Source organism: Coptis chinensis, chromosome 1 (assembly GCF_015680905.1).
Source record: "Coptis chinensis isolate HL-2020 chromosome 1, ASM1568090v1, whole genome shotgun sequence".
In the NCBI taxonomy this organism is placed as follows: Eukaryota; Viridiplantae; Streptophyta; class Magnoliopsida; order Ranunculales; family Ranunculaceae; genus Coptis; species Coptis chinensis.
The window spans coordinates 46,114,312-46,131,377 of NC_141456.1; the positions used below are offsets into that span (position 1 = coordinate 46,114,312).

Consider the following 17,066-nt stretch of genomic DNA (forward strand, 5'->3'; position numbering starts at 1 on the left):
TCCCCCTAGAGAGTTAGGCTTACAAAGTTTATCTTACTCAATAGTGTGGATACTCTTTAATTCCTCATGTCCATGCCACCAGAACTCTCTACACACTTTATCGATATTATCACATACAGATATAGGGAGGGAGTAGTTGGGTTCTCAAATGTATAGGTGTCTCAAAACTAGGTGCCGCATAAATTTCAGAGAAAAAATAGAAGATGCCGACATTTGATATGCCCAAGCATTCCATAATATTTCGTTGTATGAAAGTATGAAACCCTGTAATACCTCATCGTTTACAGTTTACTCCTCTGGAGTCAGATCGCATACCTTCGTTAAACCCCAGCCAAAAAAAATGCTACGTCTCATTTCACCCCGTCGTCCATTACACAAACTTAACTTGTTGATCAACTCTTCTAACCACACACTTAAACTCACACAATGTGTTTCTCCTTATTCTCCTCCTTCGTCTTCGCTTCATACACATCACCCACCTGAACTCTTTTCTGCTATAAGCTTTGCTGCTTATCAAAAGGACTCAAAACCAGGTAACTACTGTACAACCATTTCTCATTACGTTTTTGGGTGTTTTGTTGTGTGGGTATTTATTTTATTTTGGTGAATCTTGAAACAGCACCATATGAAAATTTGAAGAAGAAACTGGAAGGTGCTGGGATTAATTGTGATACATTTAATCTTGGAGAGAACAATAATTTGATATGCCCAAAGGTAAAATATATTTAGTACTGTTTTACATTTATAGATAGGCAGTATTACTCTCTTCTTGTTTGTGTACTTAAATAGATTTGTGCGATTCTATTTTTAAGTAATCAGTGATAATGAGCCAACATTGACTGGTTGAATGTAGCCAAATTAAGTGGTTTTATTTATTCACTTCTTTAATCTTGCGGTAATTGATGTTGGATGTGAATAAAGAAAACAATAATGAGACAAGGACAAAATTATAGGTAATAACCAAGGCACGGATTAGGCTGTCTTTAAGGAAAGATTTCGTCCCTTCCAATGGTGCAGAAAGGCAGCAGTGGCGTCTTCCTCACATGATTCAATGGTTAAGAGCAGTCTGACTTTGCACTAGAACAGACTACCCTCTAGAACAGCAATATAACTCTCTCTGGCGGCTGAGAGGAAGAAGAGAAGAAGAATAGGATAGGATCGAGTTCTGTTTCTCTGAGATGGGTTTCTTATAAATTGTATAATTGTATCTGCTAAGGGCCACAGCCCCTGTATTTATAGAGGTAGGTCAGTCACAGCAGTCCCAACTCACCCAAGGACATGGTCGGTCAAGAGACCAACTCATACTAGGACACTGAAACCGATCTCACAGCAAAATAATTGTTTAGGCTTTTGGTTAGCCACTACCTACTAGACAGTAAGCCCATGCCCAAACCCGACCCGACACGACGCGACTCGGCTTGGTGTGGTGCAGGCGGGCGTGTGGCTTTGGGTGAGTCCTCCCTCCTAACACAAAAACATTTGTACCCTAAGGGCACGCCCTTATGGTAGAGGAATTCCTCATATACCTCACTTGCTAGTGGTGGTTAACCAATGTGGGACTATCCACAATGCACTAAAGTGGAGAGAACACACTCTGTTCATCTCCATTTTGCACACACACACACTAGTATTTCAAAATACTCATAGAGATTCCAACAATTGATTCCATTGTATACAGTTAGGGTCTGCGTTCAGTAAATGGTTTAGACTGTCCGATTTTAGTTAAAGAACTAGGTGGTTCGGCATTCTGGATGTGGATTATTTTTGGATTCCTAGTATCTTAATAAAATTATTTAATTTGTTAAAAGTGGAACTGACCTGAACACCTGCCTTTTTCTTATTTTTCGATTCCTTAGTGTGATGGTGGAGATACTAAGGAGAAGACCTTCTCACTGTTTATTTCTCTAGATGCGTAAGTTTTTCTTTTAGCTTTTGTCATTTCATGTTATGTCCCTTTTCCTGATCTTCCAGCCCTCCTCTTTCCCCTCCGTTCATCTATTTCATTTTTCCTTATTCTTGAGTGCCGTAGGAACCATGCTACGTGGCACTGTTACAGAGCAGAGTGTGGTTGGAGTGGCAATGTTAAGGTATGATTTGTTGTTATTTGATTTTTTTAGAACTTAGTGGTTCAACGTCTGAAAAAATCTTGTAGCTTGCTGAGTTATAGTTGGTTGTGCTTAGGCCTTTGAAAGTGGCAAGGCCACATATGGTAACCCAGAAGAAGGTGCTAAAGGAATGGATAGAAAGATTGCTAACCTAAAGGAAATGAAACAGAGTTTGCTTAAATGGAAGCTTTCCCATCCCTCTGGAACTCTAGATGTATATCGCAATTGGATGAGGAGCGCACGCAATATTTAAATACAATTACCAAAAGCAGGATATAATGTTGGAGAAAAAGCAGGGTGAGCATCAAGAACCATAATAGTGGGCACCTCAAGTGGTAGAAACTGGCTGCACTTATTGAGAGTTTGTTACATCAGGTTGGCAACCTGGGTTTTGTGTTATTTTCATCAAAATAATGCTGCATCACATGTAACCTTTTTCATTTGGATTAAGCACACTTTTATTGCACGTACTATTTCTTCTACTTCAGCTTCATTTCCATTTCTTGCGGTATCTGAACGACTTTGTACCTAGACGGCTAGACCATAACCTCAAAGTTACCATAAAATGATGAAAAGTAAATTGCTAAATGCAGGCGATATGTACAATATGTACATAACCTAGACCGCATACAGTATAAAGTTCAGCCATCCTAAGTGGCTTGCTCTTTTTGATAATGAATCTGCTATTAGGTTCCCTTATCTGTAAGTATGAATCAGCCAAACATGGGGATCGACTCAGGTGGTAATATTATGGGTAGTCTGAACTAAACCGTGTAGCAATCTACAATCAACCTGGATAACACTTCCTAAAGTTGTTTCTGAAATTCAAGTTTCAATGATATCATCAGAAATACCCGGTAAAATTCTTTTAGCTTCCAATGTAAGGGATACTTGAAAGTTAAGCATCTCTGAGTATTTTCCAATTCCTGTAATCATGGATGCTCTATAACAGCTCATACTTGAACTTCATCTACTGGGAGGTCTTGAGCATTTTTCGTAAGAGAATAACCTTTTTTTTAACCTTGCCAATGATGTATTCGTTGTTTTTTTTGCCAATGATGTATTCGTTGTTAAGCTCGTCTAGTGTGAAGTTCTCCATAAACGATGGATCAACCTAAAGTTTCAACAGTACAACCGTACAAGACATCCCATACAACCATCCGTTTGTGCTGTGAATAACTTGCGTTCAGTTTGACTGCATATCCTGCATTTATCTCTCAAAGCCCAAGATTTCCAGCAAACCAAAACCAGTTGCAATAGCATCATCATAGTGAATGGGTCATTTCGGCAGAATTACATACTCCTATGTAATGGGATTGCATATATAGCAAGGCGATTCATTATAGTAATTTTCATAACAAATCAAACCATTAACTGAACCAACTACTCCATAAAAGATTTCCTGGGATCTACTATAACGTAATCAAAGTCACTATAAATCCACTTTTAAAAGTTATTTGAATTCAAGTTGGTATGCTGTTAAATACTAACCAACTACTCCATAACGTTGTTATTTGAATTCAAGTTGGTATGCTGTTACTAAGGTTGCAAAGTCATCAATTAAGTGAAGTTTCTTGTACACTCCACAAAAAAATATACATGGAGAGTTCGTTTTAATTGATCTAGAATAATGAATTTTGGCATAAAGAGTGTTAAGGATTAGAGCATACCATGTTTTGCATACCCATTTGCAATTTGAGATTGTTTTGAGCGGTAATCTTGATACATTATCAAAGAAAAAATCGACTGGTAGCTTACTAAAAAATCTATCTATCCTCCTCTTCGTTGATGATTTGGATGCTTTCTTTTGTTTGTATGGTGATATTATCTAGATCTACTTCTTCGGAAACCATCGACCTTTTTTCACCCAAATCTCTTCCTCTACTTCCTGCTTTCTACTCATCTTCTTTGCCCGCCAAGCAATAACCTTTTTTTTTTGGTGAATATGCAAGCCATCTGTAAAACTTTAAATTTCTTACTGTAACAAGACATGCCATAAATCCATAAGACAACTCCTGCATATTTTCATTAGTAATGCATATGAAAAACAAAAAAGCAAGTAAAAAAACTAAACTTATATCACAAAAGTCTAGAATGCCTAGGTGAACCAACAAATGCAACTGATTTCTATGGGGGCAGAAAATACAGACATAAAATTTGAATGCAAGGACCAGTGTACAAGTTGACAGGCCATAAGAATTGACTACATCACATATATCAAGATCATAGCTCCAAATTCTATGATTGTCTATCAACCTATCTATCCCACTTGAAGTCGTAGATTGCAAAACAAAGACATGTCCAGCTTTTAGACCCCGATTGCTTGATATACATGGGAAGAGTGACAACATGACAAAACAGCAACTCACGCAAATTCAGTGAAGAACATTTGTGATTTGAACAACATTCTCACAGACTTAGAAAAGATTTCCATGCTGCAAATCCCCATACATTCACCTTCTTGTAATCCTTATATGCTTCCTGTAAAAGAGTAAAGAATGAGATAAGTACAAAACATCCAGAAAATTGAGAAGTCAATAATTGAGGTTGGGCGATAGAATCTAAACTCATGACTTGGGGAAAAAAAAAAGCAAGTGGAAAAACAGGAGTTACAGAGGAAAGGGAAGAACACAAATATATTATAGTAGCAATCTCCAGATGAGCAAGAAACTTTTATAGAAATTGGAACATATTAAAATTGCTCTTCTTATCAAACAAATCAAGTTCTAGTACATACGCAAAATTAACATGTCATTTAAGATTTGGTATTACTTACATTAGTGTTTATGATCATTACTAGTGAAAAAGCAATGGCTTGAATATAATTAAAGCACTAGACTTTTAGAGTTTTAGAGAGAGCTATTGATTCATCCCAAGGGGCATCAAGACTAATATGTCCAGGCATAGAAAAGTCTTCAAGGACACCAATAAGGGACTGCTCAGTATACATCTGGACCTCATTCCCATCTTTTCATAAATTTCTTGAATCTGAATCTCCGCATACTCATGAAATCAAATACATACCCACATGCAATCTGAACAGTGGCAGATGCACAACGACATTTATCAAAATCAGAGCTCTAAATCTGACAATTATAAGTCAACCTACCTAGGCCAATTCAAGCTCTGGTATTGCCAAACAATAATGAGGCAAAAAAATGAGTCACAACATGACATAAAGAACAACTGGAGACAATCTGAGAGAAAAGGTTTGTTTTTTTTCAGACGTACGCCTAGATAGGATTCCCATGTATTAATCTCGGTTCTTAATTCTTCTATGCCTGCTGAAAATGAATACAGAACCCCGATAATAGCCAAGGCCCAAAATTTCGATATCGGTTAATATATCGGTGTACTCAAAAACTGAGATATATCGGATATCTCGGATATATCGAATATCTCGGTTTTTTTGGTGACCAGTCTAAAGTTTCTAAAATATCGGATATCTCACCGATATATCTCGGATATCTCGCCGATATATCTTAGATATTTCGGATATTTCGGAAATTTCAATATTAAGTTATTAACAATTGGTCAAAAAGTCAACTGATATATATCGATTATCTCGGAAATATCGATTATATCGGCGATATAAACTTTCATATCGGAAATTCCAATATATCTCGGAAAAAAAAGGGTTCAATATTCGGTGGATATATGTCGAAAATATCAATATCGGTGTACCAATTTACCGAGATATATCGGCGAGATATCGGATATCTCGGCGATATTTTGGGCCATGATAATAGCAAGTCTAAGGGAGGGCTGCTAAAAGGGGCAGCATAGAACTTTTAGCAGGCCCAACCATATTTAGCATGCCATAACCAAAAAACCATTCCAATCACACATTTTAGCCGTTGTTAAGTTCGGGAGACAGACGACATAACCAAAAAACTAAAAAACTCTGCCGTCTATCTATTAAATTGCAACATACGGCAAAGACTATACCGTCTGTATAGAGCAGTTACTAAAAACGCGAATTTCTTTTTCTTCTCCATTTCTCTCTTCTCTTTCGTTCTCGCGGCCTCCTCTATAAGGTAGGGAACATGTTGGGTTTGGGTCGGATATAGTTATATTCGAATCCGAACCCGAATAGTTTGACAATATCCGAACCCGAATCCGAATAAAACCGAAATTTAATATCCAAACCCGATCGGATAACACTAAAAATTCAAAAATAGCCCAAAAATTATATCCAAACCTGAATCCGACATACCCGAACCCGAACCCAACCCAAATAAATAAACATATATGAAAATGCATCCAAACCCGATGTATTCGGTAATCAGGTTGGGTCGGATTCGGGTTTACCCGACCTGATTCCCTGCCCTACTCCTCTCTCTCACCTCAATTTCTGTTTTACATTTTGATATACATTCACCAGGTATGAATTATTATAACTTTGAAATTCGATTTTATTGAGTTTATTTTGATTAATTGTGAGGTTATTTTGATTAGTTTAATTTTGATTGAGGTTATTTTGATTGAATGTTGACTATTGGAATTGAATATTGAATTGAATTGATGTTATAATTGAATTGAATTGATGTTAGAATGTTGAATTTTAGAATTGATTGAATTGCAGGTGCCACGCAAAATAAGTAACAAGGGTAAAAGATTTTTCGGTCGAAAATCAGGTAGTAGATTGACACAAGCTAAGAGTCGACGTCAGTACTAAACGTCAATAAGGATGAAAACATCAATGAAGTCTATAATTTGTAAAACCCTCCAGTCATTGAATTTCCGGACCCAGTCGATCCACTAACACATGCTACATTGGCTAGAAACTAGAAAACTCACATATCTCATCGTGTAAATATGGTAAGCATTTTATCGTTAAATTTGATTTCTTTAACATCATAATTTGCATTTTCTTTAATTTTAATGAATAAATGTTTTGAATAAATATTTAGGGAGGGGGGGGGGGGAGATGAAATTGCGGTGCTGTTGGGCATCCGTGAATAATTGTTAGAAGACATAAGAAATAAAATTTTACAATCTCCGTTTGGGTCATTGTTTCGATGTGGTTATCAAAACGCCGACTGTAGTTTGATATATGTTTTGATCGAGCGGTGGTGGGATACAACTCACACTTTCCACTTTCCACAAGGCGAGATAGACATTACTCCAATGGATGTTACTATGCTCACGGGAATGAGCGTAGGAAGAGGAAAGGCTGTTACGTTTGGAGAAGGTCGGTTCGCGACTTTTGATTATGCACAACAGTGTTGGCCGAATATAAGGCCAGAGCATTGGGCTAAAGGGGGTATCAACTCTTTTTGTGAATGAGTTCATGGAGAAGACGAAAGAGAGTGACGAAGGTTGGTGCTCGACGGGTACAGATCAGGAGAGATATTTGGGAGCATTCTACTTTTACTTAATCACGCAGTGTTTCTTCCCCACGGGTGATAGTTCACTGAGATTAGGTTGAATAGAGTGTTTGTCATGGTTAGAATACATGCATCAGTATGATTGGGGTGGTGCTATGTTTGGAGCTTTGATTTAAGCGTTGGATCAAGCGTGCCGAGTCACAGCTAATGTTGCGTATGGTCAATGTGGTGGCTTCACCCCTCTTTTACAAGTAAGTTTTAAATTTTTAGTATTATAACTTTATGATAGTATTATAATTTTTAAATTACGTACAAGTTTGATTTTGATTTTTTTTATGATAGTATTGGTGGCATGAGTACGTACCTACCATGGCTACTCTTCTGAGACCGAACATGGACTGTGATATCGTCCCACGGATTAGAGCATGGATGAATGACTTTAAAGATTGCCGAAGTGGTCAAAGACGCCACAACATTCACTTAGATCGTAATCAACTCGAAACTAGGACGGCATTGGCGATACAGTGGACACCATGGTTTCATACTTGATATATGCAATTAAATGTTGATGATGTGGAGGGAGATACGATGGATGATGTTTGGTTACGTGAGGCGATTCACCATGTATGTCATTTGTATAATCTTATAATGCGCCAAATCGTCTTTGAGTTTGGAGGTATCATCGTGTGGTACCTGGGCGATATGTGTTAGCACCAAATCGTTGGGACACCTTACATCCCATACCCTCCTCCGGAAAATATGTGCCTATTGGGAAGAGCCAGTTAGTGGAGGTCCTATCTTAGAATGCATGAAGACTTGTGGCCACAAGCTTCTCTATATTTAGATGTGAATGGTGACTACGATAGTTACTGGGATCGCGTCTCAAGGGGTTCTATATTGCCTGCTAACATATACAAAGTTGCTAACATGGACTTTGTGGGACATAAGGCTATTAGAAGTGATTTGCGTATCCCCTGCTGAGCCCTACTCTTCATCTCAAGATCTTTACGAGGCTTTTGTTCCAGCTCCTTCGATCCGGATAACCCATGGAGCTATGACATAGTTACATCTCAAGGAATGCATGTCGCCATACCTATACCTCATGTTGCTCAAAGTTATCTTCCGAACCTTGTCCCAAATTTTGACACTCTAGATGAGGTTAGTATTTGGTTTATATTTTGAAACTTGAATTATATTTGGTTTATAGTGATGATTTTTCTTAAAGTTATTGATTTTTTTTGTAGGCTACACTTAGAACGCGATATGCCGAGTTGCAACTAATGATGCATGGGATGCGCGATTCGTTTATGACTACATCCGACGAATACTATCATTATTTGGTGGCCGAGCGAGAAGAGAAGAAAAAGACACATGATAGAGTCGCGGAGTTAGAAGCGTAGGTGCTAGAACTGACATTGCAAGAATCACGGCGAGCGAGTAAATAAAAGAAGAGGCAAGTTGGTGAGGGTTCGAGCGGAAATTAGTTTAGAATTTGTTTTTATGTGTGTTTTGATTTACTTCTATGGATTTTGTTTAGTTGAATGAATTGAATCATATTTGTTTAATGAATGAATTTTGGTTAGTTGAATGGATGTGTGGATTGTTGAGTTGTGGAATGAATGGTAATGGATTGTGGAGTGAGTGGAATGAAATGAATTGAGTGGAATGGATATGAATTTGTATATGAAAAGAAGAACAAGATTTATCAGTTTTTGCGTCTCCCAGGTACAGACAGCAGAAACATTTAATTAAAACGAGAGACAGACGACATAGTTTCTGCCGTCTGTATATAAATAACCAACAGACGGCAGAAATTATGTCGTCTGTATCTCGGAACTTATTATGACAGCTAATAGCGAAGGTCTTAACTTTGGCTGGGTTTTTGACTCCTTCCAAATTTAAGACCCTTTTAGCAGCCCCATTGGAATGACATTTTTGTGGTTGGGGTACTATATTTGCCTTTAGTAGCCTATATAGCCCTCCATTGGACTTGCTCTAAGTACGAAAGGTTGAGTAAATTGGGTTGAGTAAATTGGGAAGTCATATAACTAAGGTAAAAGAGGTTGGGTAATAGCATTATCATTTAAAGTCCATGGCTTCAAAAACAACTGTATAAGTAAAAAGTGACAAATGGAGTTATAGAGGGGAAAATGGAATGTTTATTTACTTGTAGTAGTAAACTACAGATAGCAAAAACCTTTCAACTCTAGAAAAAATATTGGACCCGGTCTTATTTTCATACTTGTCAAGTTCTAGTACAAATACTAGATTATGATGTCAGCAGAGATTCGATATTATGGATAGGTGTTTAAGTCCATTACTAGTAAAAAAGTAATGACAGAATCTAACAAAAGCACTCAATGGTAAAGAGAAAGCAAAATATGCAGTCAAAGACAACTTTATCGGCTCAGCCTAAGGTTGGGTGCAATGGCTCCACGTTCCCTCAAAAGCGGAGGGAGTGGCTGTGGTTTTTCCCACATATATAGAGAGTGTTATTGAGGAATACAGAGTGCATTCCACGCCACTTGAAATAACGCCCTAAAAACCAAAACGGCGCCACTTGAAGTTGCGTGGAATGGAGTCAATTGTTTTGTATCCCTACAAAGTTAGAAACTAATTATGACCAAAATTATTTTGTGTCCTCACCAACCCAAACGGTGCCACTTGAAGTGGCATAGAATGGTCCGAACCATTGGACACCAAAATTGACTCTCCATCTTCAAAACACTGTTTTTTGGTGGATTGGAGATAGAGGGTGGATGCACCATTGGACTCAGCCTAAGGGAGATCAAGACTAAAATGTGAACTCCCTTCAAGGACACCCCTAACCATAGGGTTGCCAGCATAAGAGTATATTTTGCCCTTAATCCCATTTTTCAATGAATTCCTCAATTCCGCATCACCTTGACTTGTATTAAGTAAATAAAAGCCAACCCTGTATGCAATAGGATCAATGTTGTTCTAAGAAAACTTAGGAGCCATTATGCACTTTGTAACATAAATGCAGATATTGTAGGGTGATCGTTTAAACTAATAGTTAAAGTTGGGGGAGAAACAAAAACAAGCAATTAACTAAGCCCACTACTTCATAAACATTAATGGCTCTCTGCTATCCATAACATAGCATTAGTAACCATAACGTATTAATCAAATAAGATTACATCCCTATTTTAAATTAAGGGAAAACAGCTAGAGCATGAAGATAATAATGGTCGTATTGCTTTAGATCTAGGAATACAAAACTTTCGGACCGGGACATATTTCGACCTGGGCGCTCACGACCGTGCTATGGCGAGTAAGGGAAAAGCTGTTGCTGGAGAAAGCTCTAAGGCTGGTGCATTGGGGAGGTGGGGTGGTGACCTGGGAAGCGACTTCGTCTATACTGGGAAGACGGGGAAGAAGCGTGCAATGAAATGATCTGACTGCAGCTTTGGGTCGGCACCCATAGCTAATTGTCTCTTGGAAGGGATTGTCTTGGAAGGTGATAAGGAAGAGTTGAACATCCAAGATTTGGACAAGACTTTGGAGACCAAGGATATGGCTTGCTGTTTGGTAAGCTTTTAATATTCTATTGTCCCTTTTTGTCTTATTGGCGAGAGTAACAATGATGTTTCTATTTGTAGTTTCTTGCTGGGTATCATAAGTTGAAGCACACGGACCAAGTTATGGAAGCTATGGAAAATGATGTGGGCAAGATAAAGAAGGACCTGTTGAGCTTGCAGCTCACTTAAGAGGCTGAGAAGAAGGACTGGAGGATTTGAGGAAACTGCATCAAGATGCTGTATCTGAGATGTCGTTACTGGTCAGTTCGATGGTTGACTTGCAAGAAAGACTTGGAGCAGTAACTAAGTATACCAAGCAATGCAAGTTGGTTGCACGACATGCTCAGCAAGTATATGACCGAGTGTGCCAAGATTATGCGTTTATGGAGGAGACGTACTTTCAATTGAAATAAGAGCGTGAACGTGGGGCTCTAGGTGCAAGTGTGTTTGTCATACCTGGAGATGCTAGTAACACTCCGTCTACCAGTACTGTTCCTGCTGATCGAGCTATCGTACCTGCTGATGATAAGCATGTTACTCCTGGTGCTTGACCATTGCTTCTACATTTCTTCTTCTTTGGTGAGGTTTTTTTAATGTTTCTCTAATTTCAGAGTTGTAAGTGGTTGTAAAACAATATAATTGGTTTCCTGGGTTTGCCTGAGCAGTTTGCTTTTGAAATGGTTGGGGCGTGGCCCAGATACATTAAGAGCTGATATCCTGGGGAAACCTGGGCAGTTCGTGTTATTGACAACATAGCGAACTAGTGTCCACATAAGTGGCCGTTCGGTTATTTTGAAGAACTGGTTTCCTGAGTGTGTTCAGGCAGTTTGTTTGTTATGCACATTATGGAACGCATGATGTTTACTTTCATCTGAATGCTTATTGCATATATTTTTGTAGAAATTTGACCTAGAAATATATATCCCGTTGTCTAGGAAGACATAGGATGCTATGAAGCGTTTGAGTGTACTTCTCAGGAGAGCATTTTGACTGTTCTAGAGAACGTTCTGCACTAAGTTGATCCCAGAGTTCGATGTTATTAACTAGTGAGAAGTGCTGGAGCTATGAAGCCCTTGAGCTCGAGTGAGCGTTGTAGCTTAAGTAAGCGTGTTGCTCTTAAAGAGCAGTCTTCACTAAGTTAATCCTAGCAATGTAGGTTTTGAACTAGTGAGAGGTGTGTGAGCTATGTAGCCCTGAGCTCGAGTGAGCGTTTAGTCATTCAGAACGTTTGAGCTTTGGAGAGCGTTTAAGTTCGTTTGAATGTTTTTCTCTTTGAGAACATTTTGCACTTAGTTGCCCCTAGAAGTATAGGTCTCCAACTAACGAGCAGTGTTGAGGCTAAATAGCCTATGAGCTATGTAGCCCTGAGCTCAAGTGAGTGTTGTGATGTGGAGAATGTTTAAGGCCTGTATAGTGTTTTAGTTCGAGTGAGCGTTTTGCTCTTAGAGAGCGAGCTATGCGTCGACTGATAGCGTTGAGAGATTGTGGTGCTTGATACAAATTAACAATTATGTGTATAAATGCTAAGAGTAAGACTCAAGGAAACAGAATTCTTACTGATAAAATTTCTTTAACAAGAAAGTATTCCAAGGACGTGGAAGTGGTTATCCATCTTGGGTTTTGATCCAATATGCTCCATTGCCAACGACTCGTTCCACTATGTAAGGGCCTTCCCATGTTGGTGCCAGTTTCGAGTCACTCTTAGTTTTTTTCAAGACTAGGTCTCCTGGTTGGAAACTGCGAGGGTTAACTCACTTGTTGTACATCTTCCTCAGAGTTTGGTGGTAGGATGCCACTTGAATGGCTGCTAGGTCGCGCCGTTCTTCAAGTAAGTCGACCTCTCGAGCAAGAATGGAGTCATTCTGACCAGATTCAATGATCTCAAATCGAGTCGTTGTAATTGTCAGCTCAGTAGGGATGACGACCTCAGTACCGTAGCATAGTGAGAATGGTGATTCACCTGTGCTAGAACGAGCTGTCGTTCTATGAGCCCATATGATGCTTTCTAGCTGCATTGGCCACTGGCTTTTGTTCTTTTTGATCTTCTTTTTCAAGTTTTCTAGAATTGCTTTGTTACTAGCTTCTGCTTGACCATTGCTCTGAGCGTACTGGGGAGTGGAGAATGCGTGAATGATCTTCCACTTAGCCAAGAATTCTTTGACTATTTTTCCCTTGAACTGAGAGCCATTGTCCACCACCAATGTGTGGGGGAGGCCAAATCTGGTAATGATGTTGGTCCAAATAAAGTTTCTGATATTAGCCTCTTTGACATGTGCCAATGGAATCGCTTCCACCCATTAGGTGAAGTAGTCTGTTGCAGCTAGGACGAACCGAAAGCCTGTGCTTTTCTGTGGAATGAATGGACCCATGATGTCCAAGCCCCACATGTGAAATGGCCAAGGGCTGGCAATATTGATCAGTTCGCGAGCTGGCTGAATGATGTTGTGGCCAAATGTTTGGCACTTAATGCATTAGAGTACATATTTCTTGGCATCGATTTCCATTAATGGCCAAAAGTATCCTTGTGAGATCGCTTTGTGAGCCAGAGAGTGACCTCCTGCGTGGTTTCCGCATTCTCCCTCGTGGATTTCTGCGAAAATCGTCTGACCTTGTTCTAGGCTTATGCACCTCAGATGGGTTCCTCCGGCTGATTTTCTGAAAAGTTTGTCGTTTACTAGGCAGTAGCGACCTGACTGATATTGAACTTGTCTGGCCTTTGTTCAATCTGCTGGTGCTTTGTCGAGCTGGATATAATCTATGATAGGCTGCATCCATGTTTGACTCATCTTAGTGTCAGAGAGTGGGCATAGGTCGGTAACTTCTAGGACGTGCTTATTTTAGTAAGCAGGTCGATCGACTACTTCGTTGAGTAGCTTCCTGGGGTCACAGTTGGGTGTTTGTGTCGCGAGGTACGCCAAGCTGTCTGCGTGGCGATTCTCTTCCCGTAAGAAATGTTGTATGGTGACTTTTTTGAAAGACGGTAATAATTGATCTACAACTTGAAGATACTTAGAAATGTTACCTTCATTGGTGGTATACTCACAGGCGACCTGACGAACAACTAGTTGTGAATCGCTAAAGACCTTGAGCTCCTAAACATCGAGCTATAACGCCATACGGAGTCCCATGATCAGGGTTTCATACTCCGCTTCATTGTTGGAAGTCGCAAAATCGATGCAAACTGACTTTTCCATTATAAAACCATTTAGTGACACTAGGACTACTCCGACTCTACTGCCCCCTGGATTGCTAGCTCCGTTTACAAAGAGTGACTATACTGACGGGTCTAGTTGTTTAGAGGTCAGGGTGTTTGTAACGCCCGTATTGGTAATTTGTATTTATTTATTTATTAATTAATTAATTTATTTAAAATTTGTTAGATTGGATTTGGGATATGTGGGCCTGATTTCTGGGCCCGAGTCTGTGTTGGGCTTAGGTTTCAAACCCAGGTATATATATTCATATTTTTCCCAGAGAATAGGGTTTTTTGGATAAAAATAAAATAAAATGGAGGCGGAGAAAAAAAAAACTTGCTTGCTAGAAAGTTGGAGCGCAATGATTTGGACTATGAGGGATTGTGCGAGCAAGCTTGGGAATCTGTTTTCTCGCATAGTTTTCTTCTATATTCTTTTTCGCGATAACATAAAGGTGAGTAGTTTAGCTTTCTTTTTTTTTCTCGTCTATAGTCTATACAGAGATAACAACTTTACTGTAGTACAATGTTTCTGCTTATTTTTCTGCTATTTCTCGTTTATGATTATTCGGCTTGTTATTGTTAAAACCGGTTAGATTGTTGGGTTGTTGAAAACTCTTAAGTGATTGTTCATGGAGGCGCATGCCCCAAACACCGTCCTCTCCTTTATACTTTTGAACGGTGATACTGTGATACTGTGGTGGTGTGGATTTTTCTTTTGAACTGTTATTTGGTATTATGTGTTGGTTAATTTATGTTTGGTTATTGAGGTTTGATTGGGTGGGCTGTTGGAGCTTGAAAGGCCGTTAATGGCGTCGCCCAGCCAAAGAAAGAAATCGTCCGGATTATTGTTTGAACTCTTTTTTTGTTGTGGTATGGTTGAATGATGTTTGGTTGATTAAGGGTAGATGTTGGGTTGATTTAGTGCTGGAGGGGGGGTGTTGTTGAAGCTTAGAAAAAGCTTGAATAGGTGTTAATGGCGGTTGGGGTCGAGTTTTGGAGGTGAGGGGAATCGGGTTTTTAAGGAGGGTCAAAACCGCTGGGATGAGGGTGGCTGACGAGTGGTGGAGGAGAGCTGCTGCCTGCTGGCGCTAGAGGTGAGGGAGACGACCTGTTTGGTTGGTTGGGCCTTGGGCCGAAATCTATTAGTTGGGTTGGGCCAGTTTCTATTTTATTTTTGGGTCAGACCACATTAGTTTTCTTTGGGCCGGTTTAGTTTAAGTTCTGTGGGCCGAACCAATTAAAGCTTTGGGCCAGTTTAATTTCATTTCTGTTTTTGGTTTGGGTCAGTTTCTATTTTTATTTTGGGCTGACCCATTTGACTTAAAATGGGTCAAGGTGAGTCTTTAAGGGTTTAGACTTTTGGGCCTTGGTTTTTGGGGCTTGGCTTGTTTAATTGGATTAGGACAATGGGCTGAACTGTTTTAAACATGGGTTTAGTTTTGGACTTTGATTGTGGACTATTGACTGTTTAATTATGTTACTTTTTATGTTGTAAATTTTATGGACTAATCGAATGGTGGCATGTGGTGGAAGCCTGTATAAATGGTTTGTCATTATCTAAGAAAGATTTGACGTTGATATTGTGCAATTATTGACACGTGACGAGATTGATATTTTAGGAGATATAATATTTCTAAAACGCTATAAAAATGTTATGCGGTACGTTTGGAAAAATTTGTGATATTATGTGGAATGGTGAAATTGTTGTTCTGTTAAATGAGATGATATGTTAGGATATCTATTAAATGCAATATTTTTGGAGAAATAAATGTAAACGCTCCATTATTTTATCTGTGAGATGCTACTATGAGGTATGATAGTAATTGTGGATATTTCCCATGGAATTGTGGCTTAGTGCAATAATATATTGGCACGTGAAAGAATGAAAGTTGTTATGAGATGTATTGAGATAATTCTAAATATTTTTGGCTTAGTGAAATAATTTATTTGACACGTGATAAAGTGAGATCGTTATGAGATACAAATGTATGACACCTCAATAAATTATGTAACGAAAATCCTAGAACCTAGCTACCACAACTCATGTGATTTGGCCCTTGTGATGGGCATATGTGATATGATTGGCCCTTTTGGCATTTCAGTGAATCTGAATGGCCCTTCTGGTGTAGCCTAATAGTGGCTTGATTATTCCGTTCGCAAAAATTAGAACGAGATGCGCGATATTTTATACCGAATAGTGGCAGTACTCACATAATAGTGTTCGTGTGGGGGTTACCTGGTATGCGATATCCCGCTTAGGGTAATTATGCACGGAGTGGTTCATTATGTGAGGGGAGGCATGTGGATGTACATGTTCAGCGTGGGAAGCGATTGTGGTAGCCAGGGAAACTAGGTAATATATAGAGACGACGTGATTCTAGAGACATTTGAAGAAACTCTAAACAATAATTGTGATGATATATCAAAGTGTACGTTAAATCTATAATAAATGATTGATGGTGGTTGTGAAATTGGTTCAATGAGATGATTGGAATTATGTATATGATATGTTTGGTTTATTGTAATTTATGTTACATTCACAAAGGTTTTGCAGAAGGGTGGGTTGAATTGATTATTTATGCAGGTATGACCCACTCTGTGATTTGGCTTACACCAGTATAAGTATAGAGTAAGTTTTAGTTTGTTATTCTATTATTAGATACAGTTGATCTAGTACGGTTTGAAGTTAAGGCGCTTCAGTGAAGGAACTAAATGTCTTATTATTATTGAATTGGAAGCTAAGGGGCCTCAGTGGAGGAACTACCTACCTTAATTATTGTACTTAAGGATATTGTATTAGTTGTTGAAAGTTAAGACACCTTGGTGGAGGAACTAACTGCCTTATGGATTGTGTATATATATGTATAAGTATATGTTGTATTTTAGGGCTACT

The 17,066-nt window shown here is 38.9% G+C and overlaps 1 protein-coding gene and 1 long non-coding RNA gene across 3 annotated transcripts; one reads left to right on the forward strand and one right to left on the reverse strand.

Annotated features, from left to right (window-relative positions):
* Positions 1 to 234: 234 nt before the first annotated feature.
* LOC147524277 (primase-helicase Twinkle, chloroplastic/mitochondrial-like) lies at positions 235 to 2,587 on the forward strand. 2 transcript variants are annotated; one of them, XM_086602620.1, is made up of 5 exons: positions 235 to 533; positions 620 to 714; positions 1,857 to 1,912; positions 2,030 to 2,087; positions 2,182 to 2,587. In XM_086602620.1, exons 1-5 carry the CDS (start codon positions 257 to 259, stop codon positions 2,356 to 2,358), a joined length of 663 nt encoding a protein of 220 aa, XP_086458746.1. In that variant the 5' UTR covers positions 235 to 256; the 3' UTR covers positions 2,359 to 2,587. The 2 variants fall into 2 exon arrangements, with proteins under 2 accessions (XP_086458746.1, XP_086458753.1); XM_086602627.1 differs by having other exon boundaries at positions 275 to 533; positions 2,168 to 2,587.
* Positions 2,588 to 4,103: 1,516 nt separating this feature from the next.
* LOC147524278 (uncharacterized) lies at positions 4,104 to 5,841 on the reverse strand. The gene is made up of 2 exons (XR_015196923.1): positions 4,882 to 5,841; positions 4,104 to 4,586 (listed from the first exon to the last, which is right to left on the reverse strand). It is a non-coding gene; the product is annotated as an uncharacterized LOC147524278 (long non-coding RNA).
* Positions 5,842 to 17,066: the final 11,225 nt, after the last annotated feature.